The 20,156-nt window shown below is 46.9% G+C and overlaps 1 protein-coding gene across 3 annotated transcripts; it reads right to left on the reverse strand.

Annotated features, from left to right (window-relative positions):
- Positions 1–2,475: 2,475 nt before the first annotated feature.
- On the reverse strand, positions 2,476–19,753 carry TBCEL (tubulin folding cofactor E like). 3 transcript variants are annotated; one of them, XM_030464817.1, is made up of 8 exons: positions 19,687–19,753; positions 15,508–15,657; positions 13,241–13,380; positions 10,615–10,796; positions 9,341–9,597; positions 7,112–7,238; positions 6,507–6,623; positions 2,476–3,068 (listed from the first exon to the last, which is right to left on the reverse strand). In XM_030464817.1, the coding sequence occupies exons 2-8, from the start codon at positions 15,638–15,640 to the stop codon at positions 2,750–2,752; spliced, it is 1,275 nt and encodes a 424-aa protein (XP_030320677.1). In that variant the 5' UTR covers positions 15,641–15,657; positions 19,687–19,753; the 3' UTR covers positions 2,476–2,749. The 3 variants fall into 3 exon arrangements, with proteins under 3 accessions (XP_030320677.1, XP_030320679.1, XP_030320678.1); XM_030464819.1 differs by having other exon boundaries at positions 19,656–19,695; XM_030464818.1 differs by lacking the exon at positions 19,687–19,753 and adding an exon at positions 16,189–16,319.
- Positions 19,754–20,156: the final 403 nt, after the last annotated feature.

A 20,156-nucleotide genomic window follows, 5' to 3' on the forward strand; every position in this document is an offset into this window, starting at 1 on the left:
CTTTCTCCTCGTGAAACCAACCAAGACTTTTGGTTTCCACCCTACAAGTGCTCTACTACTTCTGCAGAAGGTGAATGGCTCAAGAACATCACCCAGAAACAACCTTCCCCCAGCAGAGTGGCAAGGTGGTGATATTATATTCATAGTGTGACTTTTGCTGACCCAAACAGACCAGGAGAACTGGTTTGGGTGTTAGCACCAAAGTCCCATCCTCAGCAGCTACATGGCACTTGCCAACCTCACATGTCAATAGGTGTTCTTTTTCCAGTTCCCACCAGGTCTGCCATAGATAAAAGCATGATTTATTGACAGATCCAAGCTGGTGCAGTGAGAGCACCATTCCTTCTCTGGACACACTAACCTTTAGTGAGTGAACAAACTTAAAAGCACATGCTTGGGTCTTCTTTAATATCCCATTCAGTCCTTTAATGGTCTTTGTTTATTTCCTTCTCTGAAGCTGAGACGTTTAATTGTGCTGAGGAAGTTGGTCAATAGTTAAAGCATCTCATTACTACCAGTTACAATGCCATAAATATACCCACATAGGCAATTACTGCTTTATAGAATTAGGTCAGAGATACTTTTGCATCCCCTTACCTCTGACACTGCAGCAACTGAAGGATATAACCTACTTAAACTAGAGGTCAAGGGGAGAAATAGGCTTCTAATATTAAACAACCATATCTTCATAAAACTTTGTTTTATAACAAAATATCTTATTAAACACAACTTTTCCTAGGCCTACGTATGTATATATCATACAGAAGTGTTGGCTTAAGAGTTCTGCTATAGAGCAGCAAATGCCTTTCACTGCCCAAATGGAAAATACATCTTCAGTAAAGCTCTAGCTTATAAAAGCATCATCTTATGTTACACTGCCACCATCTCCCTGCTCTTTTTATTGATGGGCACCATGGCCCCACAGCTTCATGCTGTGGCCTCCATGCTACCTGTGAGCCCTGCTCTGTTTGCTATTGCTCATCTCAACGGGGCCAGGAGATGGACATTTTTGGCAGGGGGATGAGGCACAAATGACTTAACTTGTCTAAAATCCTCCCACTGTTGATCATTACTATGGATGCAGAACTAATCCCCTCCAAATGGTTCCCACATCCTGAACCTGAAGACTATGAGATAATACTTTGTTCCCCTCCCCATCCTACCCCACCCTATGATCTAGGTCAAATATGAAGAGAAACACACAACTCCAAGAATAGAAAAGGAGCTTGGTGATGTGGACAAAAGCATCATGGGAAAGAAAGTGCACGAAGGTAAAAAGGAGCATTTCAAAATTAAGGTCAGAAGTTCACCTGTAACCAGAGCCCTCACTGCACAGCTTCAGGAACTTTTATGCAGCTGCTTATAACCAGGTAATCTGAAAAGTCCTCAGCTTTTCAGGGGGACACAGGAACAAGGGAGGACACTGGGAAGCGAAACAAGAGATATAAAGGAAGGAGGAATTCATTGCACAAGAAGGGGAATCTGCTCTGCAGCAGGAAGCAGGAGCTAAGTTAAGCAGCAGCACACGATGCCTACGAGGTGCGTGGGGGGGGAAGAGGAGAAAAAAGATAGTGGAAACCTGATTGACAATGCACGTGAGTCTAGTTGCTTTCTTACTCATCTTCTAGAAGCTGATCTGAGCCAACACATTTTCCTAGTTCAGACCCTAAGCAGGAACCCCACAGCCAGGGGTCCCTCAGCAAAGTGCTAGGTTTCATTTCTGGTGCAACAGCAACAAACACAAACTTCAACTTTACTCCCACTCTCTCCCAGGAGAGCAACTTCATCCACTCCACTTTCTGTACAAACTGGTATAAGGTTAAGTGCATGCTGGAGGATCTTCTCAGCATCATGGGGATGGATCATGGCCAATGGGGCCTCCTTTTTGACCTAAAACTCCAAAAGCCCTCCCAACACAAAGCCCATCCACAGCCTCCCCAAATTCATTCTGCAACACACACAGAGCAAGGGGTCCCTTTGCCTCCAGGCTGTCACTACTACAAGGTTGCAGACACTCTGCAAGATGGGTACAGAAACAAAAGCTTTTTTTTTCTCCACAGAAATCAGAGTAGGCCAGTGTGGATACAGAATGTATGTTAAGCAAAGAAATGGCTTCCTTCTGATAAGGTCTCTTTTCTTTCCCCCATTTTGTGCACTCATATAAACCAAACCAGTGGATTTAAGTGGATGCACTTAGTACCTGAGCTCTGAATCAAGTGGAATACTGTTTCAGATCTTTTCAGTGAACTTGAGCACAACAAAAGGTTGAGACAGCACCCAGCTGCAAAAAAATACTTCAGCAACCTCGAGCCACTGTTGGATAGCTAGGCCAAAGGGTGCTCTGGTGGAGCCAAAACTCCAAAAAACAAAAGGAAAAGAAAAAGATCAATTCTGCAATGAGATATCTTCTCCCTCATGGTCCCTAGCATTCTTTAGCTTGAACAACTGACCATTCATGCCAAATCACGAGTATACCGGAGCATCAAAGAAAACATCAAGGTATTGCACACACTGAAACACACGCACTGAAGTCAATTGTCACCTCAAGGTCACCTGCAGTGGATGGTGGGCATGGTTCTCAGATCAGGGCACTTTTTCTGGGCTAAGAAATCACCTGCTACGGAAACGCAACCAAACCTCAACCAACCGACCGAAATAAAAACCTTGCAAAAAACTCCTTAATGCATGTGTGTGGGTGTGTGGGGGGCATGTGTGTGCACACGGGTGCACTCACAAGGTCAAAAAGAGGTTATTTCATTCTGGGCTCCACATAAATTTTATCCCCATCTCGAATGCCGAAAGAATGCAGCGCCCGCGAGCTGTATTTCATCTCCTCGGGACCAAAAGGAGCCTCCTGGTCCAAGTAGAAGAGCAGCATGTTGCTTGTTGACAACTGCACCACAGTTTTTAAATGCTTCTTCAACTCTGCCACAGTCTGATCCAGACGGATTGACATCTCTTCCACCTTATCCTGGAAATGCACCTCCACCTTCGCGCTGCTCTGCGGCCGAAGATCCACGACTGCCAAGGGCTCCAGCTTCCCATACTTTGTCACCAGCTCATGGTACCTGAAAAAATTAAACAAGTAGAGGGTTACAGGAAAGTTGCTTGTACAGCCAGAGCACGTTTGACAAGTCTCTTTCTGTTTCACAAATTGATGCCACCCAGTTCAGCTGCAGCCGTCCAAGGATGCTACTAGGTTGCCAAGTCCAAATGAAGATCTGCACACAGAGCACTGTAAGGGGATGACATGAGGGTAAGCACAGATCCCAAGGGGTGATTTATCCAAAGCTCAGAACTCTTTGATGACAGCTAAAACGAGAACCCAGACAGTGGTGAGCTGTCCTCATGCCCCATGTCATTGCCTAACTGGCATGTGGCCCTTCTGAAACATCTTGCAGCTTAGCTGGCACTTTGCACAAGGTGGGAAGGATGGATGAGGCTCCCAAAAGTAAAGAATATTGCTAGCATTCAAAGCCTCTGAGTGCATGCCTTTCTCCACAAAAGTCCCTGGCCCAGCAGGGACTGAAGACCCCAGCTTTCTTCTCCATTTGCCACCAAATCTCTCAAGATCCACCCCGGGGAGCCATCCAATGGAAAAACTGCCTCACCCTCCCTCCCTCTGCCTTCAGCAGGTTGTTGGGCAGGGCTGCATCTCTCCTGCCTGGCTGGGAAAGGGCAACACAAGAGACAATGTGATTGAAATGACAAAGACCAGGAGCTGCTGAGAAAAGGTAACGTTTCAGAGGCCCTCCACTCTGTGCTGTACAGAAAGCTTTTTTTGTTCCCCACCTCTGTCTGAGCTGAATGCAATCAGTGCTGTGGCACGGCCCTGTCGAGAGATGAAGGGACCTGGCAGGCTGGGTGACCCCAGGGAGCGCTGCTGAAGGCAGGAATGTTCCTGGAGAACAGCAGCCCCTCTGTCTGCTGGGAAAATGAGGTAAGGGCCAGGTTGCCTTAGGATTTCCCCACTCTCACGGACACGTTCACCAGGGGAAGAGTGTCCAAAGGCAAGCTGCTGCCTTCCTCTCCCTGTCTCCTAGGTGATGGGATCAGGAATTTATTTGGAAAAGCTATCAGTGCTGAGAGGAGACAACATGCTCCCCATATTTTACCCCCGGGCACGTTGCCTGCAGTCTGAGTGAGCGCCAGGCAGCACGCAGCTGGCGGGGAAGATTCCTCTGCAGCTTCTGCTGCAGACCTGCAACAGTTTTTCATGTGCTGACCAAAGGTCCTGCCATGATCCAGGCACTCAGGAAAACTGCCACGAACAGGGCTGATGGTGGGAAGAGGATAAAGGGAGGGGACACGTTTCAAGCAGGCTGAGAGAGAGAGAAGTCCTGTGAGCACGCTGAGATAACCCAAACGCCTGCCATAAACATGCAGAGGGTCAGGCAAAGTTGTCTTAAATTTCCTCATGTCAAGGAAAGGCAGAACAAGCTCCACAGCCTGCTCCTTGCATGCTGGGTGCAGCTTGCAAAGAAAGTTAGGAGCCTGGATTCCCTCGGATCAATCAGGACAAAGGCACACTGCTCATATGGCTCTTTTGTACCTCGATAATAGGCACCCTGGTGACTTCTATAATCAAACCTTGCAGCCTGGCAGATGCTGGCTGCCAGAGCACAGGATGCTGAAGAACTGAGCCTGGCTCTGTGTCTCTGATACTCTGCAGATACACAGTGGGCCAGACAAACAGAGGACTCATTAAAAACCCACAGACAGAGAGACATCACTCAAGAAGACAGTCAGTACTGGACTGCATGCTCAGTGCTCCTTTCTAACCCACAACATCAGGAGACAGAAATTACTCTTTCCATTTCCTTTCTTATCTCTCCAAGCTGCAGCCTGGGAAGACACTGGGTGCAAGCAGGGGGGGCTGCTGTGACAGAGCCTGCTGTTTGCTCATCCCAAGCTACACCTCAGAGGGCTTGAAGGGGACTGCTCCCACTCCTGAAGTTTTCCATACCCACGTGTGTCATCTGTTTTGAGGCAGCACTGCAATGCAGATGCCATACCCCCAGCAACAATGAGCCTGTGTCCTGATTAGATTCCAATTACAAACCACCTTCAGAGAGGCCACACCAGATTCAGGAGCAGAGAAAAGGAAGCTTTAGCAACAAATACACACAAAATCCCTCTGCAAAGAATGCCAGGCTTTTCTTTCTACAAAAGCTGCTGCAGACAGGTCCAGGAACTGAAATCCAGCCCTCAGCACTGGGGACACTCTCAGCCATCTGCAGCCACGTTAGAAAATAGTCTCCTCTTTAGAACAACCCTCTTTAGAGGCTGCACAAGTCTCTTGGAAACACTGCACAGATGAAGAGATTCAGACAAAGCGCCCATTGACCACAAAAAAAAGGAATAATAGTGTTTAAAGGTGAAGAAATCAGAGGGGGAGGTAATTCTCCTGTATCTTACCAAAACAGCACTAAGCTGGCATGTTGGTCAAGATCAGAGCAGCCTTTTTGGATGGGTGAGATATTAGTTATTTCTTACATGAGCTCTCACCTGGAAACTGACCCAGAGTTGTGTGTGGTACTGTGTCCCCACTCCCCATCCCAACCTTCCCTTGCCTTACTGTATTGGTGGGTCACATACACACTGCTTTCAAAAATCAAGAGACATTTTACCTAAGATTTAAGCTGGGGAAAACACTGAGCAACCAATGTAAACACCAACCAGATTCTGTTTGCACCTTTGCCATAGGTACCAGGCCACATCTTTGAACTTTTCTACCTCTGTTTGTCCCTGCCCTCTGTCTGTCCCTCTGGGCACACAACTCTTGTCCTGCCCCCTTTCTGTAAAAAAAGAGCTATGAAACTTTGTTATCTGAAAAGCACTTGAAGGTTCTAGGGCAAAAGGAATGTAAATACAGTGGCTGGATGCTCTATGACCCTTCCTCTGCCCGTTAGGAAGCAGTAAGTAGATGCTGGCACAGGAGAGACTGACTGAACAGCACCTGTCAAAGTTCATTAATTTACCAAGACTAACACATCATTGGGCATACTTTCTTTGGCAAAGAAAAGCCCTCAGATTTGTGATTTGCAGAACTGAAAGTGAGGGGAGAGCTCCCCATCTCCAGTCCTATTTCACACACCAGATGGTGAAGAGAATTAGACACCATGGCCTCTCACCAGGGAGCATGATCTGTACTGGCTTTTGGGGACTCCCAAACACAGGTGGATTATGAAGCTGTCCACTGGCGAGGCCAGGAAGCAATGAAAATCATGAATTGAACAGTCATGTCGTGTGATGGCACTTGACACAGACACTTTAAGACCAACTCTGACTCAGAAGTGATTCTACAAGTCATCAGATAACACTCTAACATAACAACATTAACCAAAACAGACTGAAGAAGATAAGAGAGGAGGAGGGCGAGGAGGAATGGTTTTTTCATGGACCAACTAGCCCCTGTTTCCTGCATAACATAGGTTCCATCACTTCTCCTTTTGCCTCACCACCCTTCTGCCCCTGCTCTCCCTTTCACAGCACAGAATTCACACCTGAATGGGACTGCCTCCTCTGGGAACTCCATGTAATAGCGGATGAAGAATCGCTCCGAGTCCTCTCTCTCCCCATCAGCAACAATGCTCCCGTTGAGCTTGATGATAGATGGCAACCTGCACACAGACAGCAAGAAAAGAAACCCAGACAGGGTGATCAACAAGACAGCCACCATCAAAAGTGACACACAACATCAGCACCAGCAGGATTCTGCCAGGTTACTTCTGCCTCAGTTCCCACAAGAGTCAGGGTGAGTTCCACACAGTTTCTTCAAGCACATTCAAAACCTCAAGAGTCAGGGCAAGTTCCACAGTTTCTTCAAGCACATTCAAAACCATTTCACCACATACACATTCATGTTCAGCTTCCATACATGTGCACAGGCATGTATGAGACCCAAAAAAATCACCTGAGAAATAGAGAAGTCAGGCTTAACATTCCCACCACTCCCAATATCCCATGCAACAAAAGAACCCTCGATTTTTTCTGAGCAGTGAATTAACATAAAAACTCATCTCCTCACAGCCCCTTCCTCCAATTACCTGCTCCCAGCCTTTCATTGCCATCTAATGCTTCTGCTGAGCACAAGAAACAAGCAACAGACCTGGCTATTAGCAGCTTCCTGCGCTCCTCAGTGGTGTAGGACTGCAGCAAAGGGATTCCCAGCAACTTCACTTCCTCAAGCTTGGGAAAAGAGTTTAACTTGTCAATGTCTTCCCAGCAATGCAGACCTGCTCAAAAGAAAAGACTCAATTAAACCAACAGAGATAACACACCATGTATCCAAGATACACCCAAGACACAGTGAAAAACCATACATAACAGGCAAGTGTCAGCTGCTGTTTCTTTGAGGAACTTTTTGCTCATGATGTGCTGCAAAAAAACTTCCTTTATTTGCACACAAAACAGAGCAAATTCTCTCATGCTGTTTTCTAAGTGTAGGAGGAGGACCTCCATGGCTGACTGGGGAGCTTGGCTTTCTCTGGAGAGTTCAGTCTTTGGCCTCAATGCTGAGGACTGACAAGCATCAGTTATGATGGCTGCATCTCTAAAGGGATGTTGCCTTAAGTAGTATTAAAGTCATCAGGACTTCTGCCATCCTAGGCTTCCATGGCTCCTACATCCCACACATCACCACCCTGGGTCTCATTTCTGCTCATGACCCAATGGTAAAACAGTCCCAGAAGCCATCTAGACATTTAATGAGAAAGGTTTTAACTCAGTTTCAGCCCCCTCAGGATCTGATATTTGGGATACCAAGGTAAGCAGAGAGGGTTAATTAAAAAGCTGAGGATCAAGCAACAGTAGAAACCCAGTTATGTGGAGAGATCAACAGTTCTGGTACCTCACTGAATTGTGCCTCCCCAAAAGGGCCAAAAAGCTCTGAGAGCTGGGAGAAAGCTAGTGCAGAGAGACCACCACTTCTGAAGGGAAAACTGCTGTCAGGCATGGCATCCACCTCACAAGAAAATCTGTTCACCCCTTTGTGACCCTGTTGCACTGTAACTTCACTAAAAACATTATCTCCAGCTCATCCCTGAGCTCCACTAAGCTAAAAGAGGCTGGAAAAAGAGGCACCAGTATGGAGTTTTCATGTTAAAGAATTTTGGTCTGCAGCAAGCTTTCCCTAAAAATAATATATATAAAAAAAAAAGGAAGTTTACCATGCTCCTTGGGATTTCTATTGGGCTTTCAGCTCCCAAAACATCAAAATGCAACACCAAATCCAGAGTTCTTAAATACCAGGCATCAAAACTACAAAACTGCTTACCACAGGAACACTTAGTGAGGAGCTGCTCCTCAGTAAGACAGAGCTTTCAACTCCAGCTTAACAAGACTTTCTTCCTCTACTTAGCTTTAAGCCTTGATGCCTCCATTGCAGAGCAAGTTAATAAATACCTTCTACCTTGGCTAACATTTAAGTATCACTTGCACAGCACATAAAGCTGTTAAGACCAAGAGATGATGATGCTTTAAGTACTTCTGGCACACATGTCATCTCAGAAGCACCTCACAGCCCTCAGAAGCTGCCCTGCAGCTCCCACTCTCTGAGCACAGGGTGCTCTTCCTGATGTGCCAAGTGCTGCTTCTCTTTCTGTAGCTTTGGCTGAAAATTCTCTGGAGCTGAAGTTTAATAGCAGCCTCCAGCATAACTTGTGGAGAGCTTCTAATAACTGAGCAGAGATGACAGACAGCTTCTGCTAGGGAATGCTCAGACTTACATGCCACATACCTACACACAACCTCATTTTACCCAAGATAAAATAGGGAATAAAAGGCAAATGGGATCCTTTCATCTCCTTCACTGCCAGAAATTTGTATGTCCTCCTCCAGGCAGAAGCACCTGAGGCAGGGACAGGAAACAGAGGGAAACTACTGATGTAAAAAACCTTTTCCAGCAGATTCTGAAGAACTGCCAGTCCACACTACTCTGATGCATCTTTTAGATAACAACTAACTACCAAAAGCAGCAGGCAGAGCCCACAGAGACAGGCAAGTTGATTTCTTGCCTGTTTTCCTCTCCTAATGCTACATTCTTCAGTTCAATCCACTTCAATACACCTGGCCCTGTATTAGCACTGCTAGAAAAGTGGAATTTCCCAAAGTTTGGGCTTTTGCTCAGCACTTTTACCTTCACCTGCCCTCCCTTCTACTTCACAGGAAGCAATGTTAACTGCAGGCCACTCACTACTAACACAAGCCTAAAAAGGAACCACCCCAAGGCCAAAGTTTCAAAGAGCACAAAGCAAGTGTGTTTTTCACCTACTCAGGAGGAAAGACTCAATCAAAAACTGCCACTTACGCTGAAAAGAAAAAGCTCCCAAGCTCTCACCTGACTTGTGCAAATTGATGGATCGTAGGTTGGGGAAGAGCCTTGCTAAGGAATCTTCTGATTCTTCAATGGTTGTGAGGTTGTTGTTAGCCAGAATAAGTGTGTCCAGGGATGGAAACATAATTCCCAATTTTCGGATTTCAGTCCAGTCTTGAAGGTTATTGTCAGTTATGTGGAGTAATTTGAGAGACTGACAGCAAACTGGAGAACAAGACACTGTTTCGTAGTCGTTAAGGCACAGGAAGAGCTCCTCCAAGCTGCACGTGGGAAGAAAGATCCTATCATAATCCCAACATACCTTCAGAAATGGCTACCCTCTCAGGTACAATGCACAGATGATTTTACCACAATTTTCTCTAATGGCTTTTATGTGATTTGAAACCTAGAGAAGACCCTCGAGCACTCCAAATGGAGTTTTTCAGCTCTTTCTCTGCTCTCACCCATAAACTTCATTCACAGATGAAAAACACCTTTAAAGGTGCCCCCACTTCCCCTGTGTTGGCTGTGTAACAGATTGCTTGAGGTGGTGTCCCACAGTTGTCCCAAACAAGCCACCAACCCAAGTCCAGTGTTAAGTGGGACGTGCTCTCAAAGCTCACCACTTCATTTTAATTATTGTTTTCATACAACACAGATGACCAGCACTGGTTCTGCCAAAGATTCCCATTAAAGCAAGAACAGGTCCATCTAAGTTCTCAGACAACTAAACTAGCTTCACTAATCCCCTGGAATTAGACATTAGCCACACAGGATACCCTGCTGTCATCATCTCTGCTTACAAAGCTGTAAGAGAAATCTCTTATCAAAATGAAGCCACCAAGGCAGAATGTTACTGCCAAGGTGGACTGTGGCCAAGCCACAGAAATCAACACTGTTGCAGAGAAAAGCATGATGAAATATTGCTTGACAAGTGGCCAGAGCCTCAGACTTCCATCCCATTCAAAAGCTATTAGCACAGGTATGCACTGCACCATTCATTGTGCAGTGACTCAGGGGAAAGTGTGTCACCTCCTACATTGTCAGGGTGATTATCCATCTCTGGTATTTACATTTGGATGAGGAGCCTCAGGCTTTGCAGTGCCATGCAAGTTCAGTTTTTAAGACAATGCAAAGTGAATGCTCTGCCCAGTTGCCAAGCTCCCAAAAAAGAAAAAAAACCCAAAATTCCTTTGTTCTCCACCAACTTTGTATCCTCACACCCCTCTCCTCCCTCCCCTTGATTTGATAAAGCAGCTTTGACCTGCATGACCCTATGCCCAGCTCCCCATGCTTACTCTGGTAATTCCTGAAGGATTGTGTGGACTGTTTCCCAGGAAGTTTTGCTGTTGTTGAGCACAAGTTTACGAACCCCAGCGAAAGAGCCAGCACACCTTCTCTCTAAAACGGACAAACTGAGAGGGTTGGAACTCAAGTTTAGAAACTCCAAGTGGGGAACGTTGGACACAATTTTACTGACCTAAGTGGAGAGGAAAAAAAAGAAAAAGAGAGAGAGAAAGACATGCATATCAGGCAGTAATGAGACCCCATGCAATAATATCCCATCTCCTGGAAGGAGGCACTTTGGAATCACCACAAGCCAAAGAAGTGATATAGGAAAAAAAAAAATATAAGGCTTCTGAATAACTACTTGTAATTTATACTCCAGCTATTCACTGATCTCAATTGATTGGTTAATTACTCATCCAGCTCAAGAGTTAATTTAATTGAGCTCTGTGAGCAGCTTGATAAGAGAAATCCAGTCCCTTGGGAGAGGTCATAAAATGCACCTCAACACCAAGGTGAAGAAGTGGCATGTTACAGCAGCCAGGATGCTGTCCCCCTCTTTTAGCAGGGGGCCAACACTCAGGTCATTTGCTCAGCTAAAACCCCACTATCCACACCATTTTGCCCAATGTAAAAGCCAGAAGCTCACTGCACACACAAAAGGAATTTTGCATTTGATTCCATGACTCTTGAGAACAGCAGTTTGCTGACAATCAATCCCAAAGTTCAAATAACTCTGTTTAAGGCCACTTTCTTTTTTTTTTTCTGCATACAGATGAGCACCTGAGGGCAAAGTAGCACTGAGAGGAGTGAAGGAAGGGAAAGAAAAGCCAGAAAAAGCAACTGTACAGCTCTGGAGTGTGGGATCCATAACAGACTGTGTGATCAGGATAGGTGCTGCCCTAGATGCTGCCAACAGACAGACAGATATGGGACCAGGTTATTTAGGGTTCAAATTGTAAACACCTAATAATCAGTTCTTAAAGAACAGATCTGATTCTCCTCTCTGACTGGATTCAGTGAGAAGCAGTGTAAGGGAATGACAGCTTCTGATGCCACTGGCACACCAGTCACACGGGCAAACTGGGGACCTGGGACATCACTTTAAGCTGAGAGTTAAACTCAAGGGAGTGTTCTAGCAGAATATTATTTTTTATTTATTCATCAACCTGAAAAATTGAATGCTTTGCATTCTCTAAACCCATGGGGGATGCCAAGCTGGGAAAGCCTGCCATCCCAGTACAAGGCTAGAGGCCAAAGAGAAGCCATTTGAAACCATCACATGGAAGTTCAGTTCAAGAGCAGGCAAAGTACCAGCACTGGGGGGAAAAGACATTGATCCAGGAAATCATTATGAGTCAGAGAACACCTGGCTGGTGAGTTCCACCCCACAAAGTGACTGGGATGGGACAGACAATGACATAAATAGGTCAATAACAGAGCCCAGTCGTTAGCAAAGGGCAATTGTCTTATGTGGAGGCTGAGTTCATGCTGCATGGGTGATGCTGGAGCTAATTAGTTTGCCTCACTTCACACCTCTTAGGTGATGTCATGTTTTGGGCACTCTACCCTAGGAATGAAGCAGACAAACTGGAATGACATCAGAGCAATAAAAACAACAGAGGATTCAGAAGAAGTGGCCTACAATGAACAACTGGAAGAAATTGATTTTTTCAGTATTACACCAAGAGCCTAAAAGGAGACCTGAAAGTTCCTCTTCTTGGATATAAAAGGATGTTATATTAGGAACTGCAATGAATGCTCCTACAAGCCTGCTGAGAACAGGGTAGGGACCAACTGGCCTTAACCTGCAGCATGGGAGACTTCAGCTACATAGTTTAGACCATGAGGTTATTAGCTTAGCACAGGAACAGGTTACCCAGGGACCTGCAGTCCTCAGGAGTGGCAGTTTTAAGAGCTGGGCAGATATTTATCTGCTGTAGATGGGCTCTGAAAACTTAATCCTGCCTCAGAGGAAGGGAAAAATTACCCAGAAAGCCTTTCCTTTCCTTTCCTTCATTTCATTACTGTGGCTCATGCAGAAGCTGGCAAATTGTGCTGTCTGGGGCAGCCTAAACAGACTGAACAAGTAGCAGAGTGCAGGCCATGCAGCTTGCAGCTCTCACCAGATGTGTGGCAGAACAAGGAGGGGAGCAGCAGCACTACATTTCTGTGGGAGGGGGCCTGGCAGGGTCAGAATAAAAAAAGCCAAGAGACACCATCCCAGTTTTTAGCAGATATGTACAAAAGCATCTCCCCTGGCTCTAATCTCAACAAACTTGGGCTTGCTCAGCCTCACCCTGTTAGAAACTGCACTGCTCATGAACTTTTTGAGGTCTGAAATGCCAGATATGGTGCTTGGCATGATAAAAAATATATATATATATATTTGTCACTCACAGGTCAAGCTCATAAGTCATGAGGTAAGTGGCTTGAGGTGCCCAAACAGATTAAATTGATCATGTTTAGTGCATGTCAAATAAGCATCAGCTTCAAAGATGAAAAAGAAGCCACAAAAAATGGAAACCTCTCTCTGTTAAATGAACCAAGTACTCCTCCAACCTGCTGTGTGTTTGCAGTCACAGTCAGAGCCATCAAAGTTGCACATCAGAAAGATGCCCATGTAACCAACTTTACCTCATGCCAGTCCTCCAGTTTATTGTCAGAAAGATCTAGCTCAGACACATGAGCACAGAAGGCAGCAATTTCATTCTCATCCCCTGCACAGGTGATGCCACAGCTGTTGAGCACCAGCACGCTCGGGAGGTTGAGGCGATCTGGAACAGGGACAAAGAAATGATGCCCTCTGGTCAGCACTGAACTGCTCAGTGACAGAAGGTCCCAGCAAGCACAGAGAAACCAGGACATCTAGCAAGTCGTTAAGGATCTCAGGAAAAACATGGGTCTTCTGATAAATGGTCAGGATCAATCAGGAAGTCTGAATACCCAGTATCAGTGCATTCAGTTACTGTGTGCACTGCTGTCCACACCACAGCAAGGATGGGCCAAGTCTTTTGTTTATTAACATTTTGTTAATTGCATTTATTTATCCTTTGTTTATTGCATTTTTCATATCAGTTCTTGCCAGAACTCTTGCTCTTCCCCAGGCATCTGCTACTGCAGATAGGATGCAGCACTAGGTGAGTGGTTAGTGGCACAGTCAGGCTCCTTATCCTCCTGTATTTGGCTCACTTGGGGTTAGGAACAACAAGAATGTATTTAAACCTCTCAAAGGTTTCCTTTCTAACTATGTTTAGCATTCTTGCATCCTGGAAAAACTTTACTCTGCCTTTTACATCAGTGCTTTGGTTTTGCTCTAGTTCTCTCTCATGCAGGTAAATGTTCCTGCAGCTATTTCACAGTCAAGGACTTGGATCACAACCACAGCTTGGATTGCTAAGGCAAAAACAGCAAAGTAAAAAGCTATGGATTTGTAAAAGGAAACCATTTCAACACAAGAAATCCACATTTAGGTAAGGCAAGCCAGCAGTCTTGCACTCTTTCATATACAATAAGGCTCTCCCACCTCTGTGGAGTATCAAAACCTGTTAAAATTTAACAAGCCTTTTCTTTTTCCTGGATAGCTGACAGCTACCTGACTAGAAAGGATTTTAGCAGCAGACAATTATCTGGAGTCATCTGAGTTTCCCAAGTTTTCTTCCTCATTGGTGTTTGGCTTCTTTCAAGGACAGAGTTGTATTTGGGAATTAGTCATGACATATTTATAAGTCACATCTCAGTCAGGTTTCAATACTTATAAACATGTGCCCTCTTTTCAGCATCCAAACAACTCAAGCAAGCAGGTGCTCACACACAGGAGAGAGAGAGCTGACTGAATATTCCATCAGGTCAATTTTCTGTGTGGTAGTTTTGAGTGACATGCAGAATATTTTATCCCCACCTGAACTCGGGCCCTTTTTCTTCCTCTGTCAAACTCAGTTACCATAAACTTCATCCAGCTGAATTCCATGGCTATTTTCCCCTTTGGGGACTTGTAATGATACAAATTGACCTGACAGAAATTTAAAATACACTTACAGATCAAGATGGGCAAGAGGTCACACAAAGAAGGGGCAGTTCTAATGGGATAAATGTCAGCCTCAGACTCATCTGTACCAACCAAGGACTAAATGCAAATATCAGAGCACCAGGGAAACCCAAAGGGTGTCAAATGGATCCAGTTCAAAGAGCTGGATAGGAAATAGCAACACAGATCTAGCAATCTAGGCTGCTCAAGGACACACAGAAGCAGCACAGAGCTTCAGACACACATCTGCCTGAAATCCCCTAGAGGCAAGAAGATCAGCAACACAGGAAAGAGGGGATTTCATCACTAGGTCAGCACAAGCACTGTCAAAAACCATTTGATGCCTTGAGAAGAGGAACAAAGTAAACCACAGATTCCACTTGAGTTACTTGTCACAGAAGAAGCCTCACTGGAGATTCAATGATCCATTGCATGGCTTGAAATATGGTCCCTTCCTGTGTACTCTGGACACTTTTTGTACCTGTAGGCATCCGTGCAAGCTGATGGCAATGCATGACACCATCAGCCTGTGCACCAACCTCAAATGTAACTCAAGTGTTATGTATTTGCCAGGCCATCTCTGCCAAAGTTCCTGCTGTTGCAGACACTGATAAACCAGTTAGGGTTTTTTTATTTCCATCTTTCACTGACAGGATTCTACTTGCTGCAGGGAAACCTCTTTTTACAGCAACCAGTTCAGCCATTAGATCAACCTCCTGTCTTGGTTAGCCTCAAGTCTCTCAGCAAGAAACACACTGTAACACATCATGGTGTTCCTTTTTCTTGTCAGCTCAGGGTACTTCTTCCAAGATAATTAAAAACAACAGAGAAACTGATCCCAGAAGCCCAGAGATGCTCATGAAGACCAGCAGCCTACCTTTCATGGGTGATCCCTGGGGAGTTGCTGGGACATGCACCCCCATCCCAGGTCCACGACGATATGGGAAGTTCTCAGGGCTGTATTTCTCACAAAGAACTTGCATGAAACTCCTTCCACTGGGCTGGTCCATGCTCCCTTCTTGGACTTCTGGTTAATGCAGAAAAAAACAAAGCATATAAATGACATATATATATATATATATAAAGCATATAAAATTACATGTAGAGTCAGCAATTAATTATCACCTCAAGTAAAGGTCCTTTGGAACACAGGACGGAAAGGGACCAGAGTGAGCATGGGTTTTACTTCACCTCTCAAGACAACCACAGATGTTCTCAAACACATTTCCAGGGCGAGGAGGGGAAAGAGCAAAGAGCTGTTTATGATAAAAGATTACTCAAACAGATGCTTTCATCCTGTGACTTCCCTTGTCTCTAGCCTGGGACCCTCACCAGGGTCAGTTTTTTTAGAAAAAAAAGGAAAAAGGATCTGCAGCTCCTTAATAGTTCATAAAGAAACACTATGCAAAGCAGGTTTAGGTTTCTTTTTGTAGAAGAAGCTGCCAACAGCCTCAGCCAACAGCTCAAACCTCTCTGCCAACAAGACTTCCATCAGTTGGCCCACAAGGTGTCAGAGAAATACTCCAGTTTGATAACAAGTTCATCTCAGGCCTCTCACCTTCACTGACAGCAGCAGCTCATTCAAAGTAAGCTTTGCCCTTCAAAGCAGCAGCATCATTTCTCTCCTCAGACATCTGCAAAGAACTCCAACTAGACCACAACTGCTGTGTCACCAGACACTCATCTGGCCACTCCAAAAAAAGCAAGTTTTGCCAAATGCATTCTGCAGCTGCTTCATGTCTCTGGAAGATAAACACATCCTTCGTATCTCCCCTTGTCACAGAACAGGACAGGAAAAATGACTCAACACATGTTGAGTGCTGCCCTGCCCAGATACTGAGTGTCAGCTGGAAGTACCCTTGGCACAAAGACACCACGGTGGTGGCTGCCACCCTGAAGTGCCCTGGGTGGAACCAAGCTTATCTGCCTTGAACTTGGCATTTTGGGGTTTTCTGGATAATAAAAGAGAGCCAGACACATACCCAAGCAAAGAGAACCACCTGGTCCCCAGGTTTCATACAGCTTTGTGCTCCCAAGCAGAGCCTGCTCCCTGTCAGGGGCATGGAGATCCTCACCCCCCTGTTCATAGAATCATAGAATGGGCTGGGTTGGAAGGGACCTCAGAGATCATCAAGTCCAACCCTTGATCCACTCCCCCGTGGTTCCCAGCCCATGGCACTCAGTGCCACATCCAGGCTCTTTGGAAAGATCTCCAGACACGGAGAATCCACTACTTCCCTGGGCAGCCCATTCCAATGCCTGATCACCCTCTCCAGAAAGAAATTCTTTCTCATCTCCAACCTAAACCTCCCCTGGCACAACTTGAGACCCTTTGTGCCCTCTTGTCTTGCTGAGAGTTGCCTGGGAAAAGAGCCCAACCCCCCCCTGGCTCCAACCTCCTTTCAGGGAGTTGGAGAGAGTGATGAGGTCTCCCCTGAGCCTCCTCTTCTCCAGCCTCAACACCCCCAGCTCCCTCAGCCTCTCCTCATAGGATCTATGCTCGAGTCCCTTCACCAGCCCAGTTGCCTCCTTTGGACCTGCTCCAGCACCTCAATCTCCTTCCTGAACTAAGGGGCCCAGAACTGGATACAGGACTCGAGGTGTGGACACAGTACTCGAGGTGTTCCTACAGCACAGGGCACACAGGAATCAACTGCAGATTCCCTGCAGGAATCCCTATGACCCCAAACCCCTTGGTGTTCTCACCAAGCACTCAGCAGTTACATGTCCAGCAAAACCCAGCTCACACAAATATTCTGCATGTTAAACCTCCCCCTGCAGGACTCCAGGAGGCAGCAGGAAACATTTCCAAGTCCATGGTGTTGGTAACAAGCTTGACTTCTCCATGAACTTCCCCCTAAAGCACCCCCTGACACCAAGGATTTCAGCACAGGAAGAAGCTGACTGGAGCCTGTTGTAAGTTTTAGATTTATCTACAAGCTTGCAAGCCACAAAGAGGCACTGAAGTCTTTAAAAACAAATCATAAATACATTATTCAGTCCTCAACACCTTGGCTGGTTCATCCCTCAAACTCCAGGCCCACCTGAAACCAAGAAACCAAATCCTCTGATTGAAATCTGTGTTAAACAAGGCATTTAATTCCATGCTGAAACATTCTGCATGCCCCAGGAACAATCTGCACTGACACCTGAGGCTTTAGACTCATTCCAGAGTGATTCTGGAGCTCAGCACTGCAGGACAGACTGACACTGCTTTTTTAAAATGCACACTGAGACCTCCTGGTCTGGAAATTCTGGAATTTTCCCCATGGATAAAGCTTTCTGTCCTTCACATTGCTTTTCCATCAGCTCCATCCCTCTTGATCTGCTGAGCAAACATCAGCTGGAAATTCCACATAACAAAAAAAGTCACCTTAAACAAAAGGTGTCTCACCTGGAGACAAAAAATTGTGTTTTCAGCTCAATTATGAGAGCAATCCAGGACTGAGATAAAACCCTCATGCTATCCACATTCACCATCTCTGTACCACAAGAGTTTTCTTTCCTAAGCTTTCCTTTTTCACACCAATGCCTCTGACAGATGCCAAGAATGCCCAGGATGGGGCAGTCACCTTTTCCACTTCCTTCCCCATATTTCACACTCACTGTAATTAATTGCTGTGCACGTGGCTTCTCTGAATCACCCCCAATGCCAGAGAGCAAGGACCAAGAGAATATCCAAAGAAAACATGACACATTTTAACTGAATGCTGTCTGCACAGGATGATTTGCAGGGTGCTGCACTACTGAGGGCAGAGGGAGCAACTCAGATACTAAAATAACTTTGGTTTTTTTCCTCCCTAAGCAATGGCACAGATTGCAAAGGGTGTGCTCAGCCTTTGAGAGATGTCAAGCAATGGACTTTGGTGTCTATTTAAATGCCCACACACCATGGCAAGAGCCTGCAAAAAGGAATATCTAGTTTCATATAGCAGATAAGTGCTCAGAAAAGATTCATAGAATCACAGAACTGGCTGGGTTGGAAGGGACCTCAGAGATCATCAAGTCCAACCCTTGATCCACTCCCCCCGTGGTTCCCAACCCATGGCACTCAGTGCCACATCCAGGCTCTTTGGAAAGATCTCCAGACACGGAGAATCCACTACTTCCCTGGGCAGCCCATTCCAATGCCTGATCACCCTCTCCAGAAAGAAATTCTTTCTCATCTCCAACCTAAACCTCCCCTGGCACAACTTGAGACCCTGCCCTCTTGTCTTGCTGAGAGTTGCCTGGAAAAAGAGCCCAACCCCCCCCTGGCTCCAACCTCCTTTCAGGGAGTTGGAGAGAGTGATGAGGTCTCCCCTGAGCCTCCTCTTCTCCAGCCTCAACACCCCCAGCTCCCTCAGCCCTTCCTCATAGGATCTGTGCTCCAGTCCCTTCACCAGCATGATCCTGACCTGAGATCCAAGGAAAACCCAGAGGGCTGCTGCAGCTGAGGACTGAAGTGAAAGGAGGGTGCTAGAAATGCCAGGAAAAACAACTCAGCCTGATGCTACAAAGAGAAGAGCAGACCCTGCAGGAGAACCAGGTTGTTAATGACATTCTGAGGAATTCCAGGGCCACAGGAACCCCTCCCAGAGCTGCTCCTGAGCAACCCCACACCTTGACACGTGTGTGTACGTCAAACCCAAAACATAAGGAGGGGATGGACCCAAACACCCAGCTCAGAGAAGCTGCTGTGTCCTACAGAAACACCATCCAGGGAAACTACTGAGCAGTCCCCAGGGACAGGGCACTGAACACTGCCAAGACCCCCCCAACCCTGGGAAACACAGCCAGGGCCTTCGGCAGAGCCAGAGGGAGGACTGGCAGCCCCAGGCACCCAGGGGATGTGCGGGGAAACCCCACGGGAGGTGCTGCGGGCCCTGCCCGTCCCGCGATGCTGAGCTGAGCCCGCCGGGCCCCGACAGCCCCGGCTCCCCGGGCCCGACCCCCGGAGGCTTTTCCTCGACAGCAGCCGCGGTCTCCGCCATCCCCCAACGCGGTCTCCGGTTCTCTGCCCACCCCCGGGCCTCCCCCCGGTACCTGCGGCCTCCCCAGCCCCGGCCCCGCTCACCCCAGGCCCGGCGGCCGCGTCCCGCATTGACCCGGAAGCAGCTGGGAGGCGGCGATCACGTGAGCAGCGGCGATCACGTGAGAAAAGGGTGGGGGGGAGGCCGGACGCGTCTCCGTTGCCATGGAGACGCCATCACCACCCCGGGCATGGATCGCGCCCCGCCCGCCCTGACGTCACCGTAGCTCGGCAGTGACGTCACGCATGGAGGGGGAGGGGGTGGTGATGCTGAGGTCACCCCACCCGGGACTCAGCTCCGCGGTCACGCGTGGTCGCCCCCCCCCCCCCCCGCACATCAGTCAGGGCCGAACGGGAGCAGCAGCGCATCCGCATCCTGTCCAGGATCCCGTCCCGAGGCACCGGGAGACGATGGCAGTGCTGTGGGAGCTGCGTGGGGTGGAGAAGAGGAGGAGGAACAAGAGGATGAAGGATACGAGGATGAGGGACACGAGGATGAGGGACATGAGGATGAG

Source organism: Calypte anna, chromosome 24, assembly GCF_003957555.1.
Source record: "Calypte anna isolate BGI_N300 chromosome 24, bCalAnn1_v1.p, whole genome shotgun sequence".
Taxonomy (NCBI): Eukaryota; Metazoa; Chordata; class Aves; order Apodiformes; family Trochilidae; genus Calypte; species Calypte anna.

What these genes read in the sequence shown, in the direction of transcription:
- TBCEL (XM_030464817.1), bottom strand. Translation starts at nt 15,640, where the DNA reads ATGGACCAGCCCAGTGGAAGGAGTTTCATGCAAGTTCTTTGTGAGAAA. An exon ending in CCAGGGATCACCCATGAAAG is followed by an intron (nt 13,381 to 15,507) that starts GTAGGCTGCTGG and finishes TCCCTGTTCCAG; the next exon opens with ATCGCCTCAACCTCCCGAGC. An exon ending in AACTGGAGGACTGGCATGAG is followed by an intron (nt 10,797 to 13,240) that starts GTAAAGTTGGTT and finishes CTCTCCACTTAG; the next exon opens with GTCAGTAAAATTGTGTCCAA.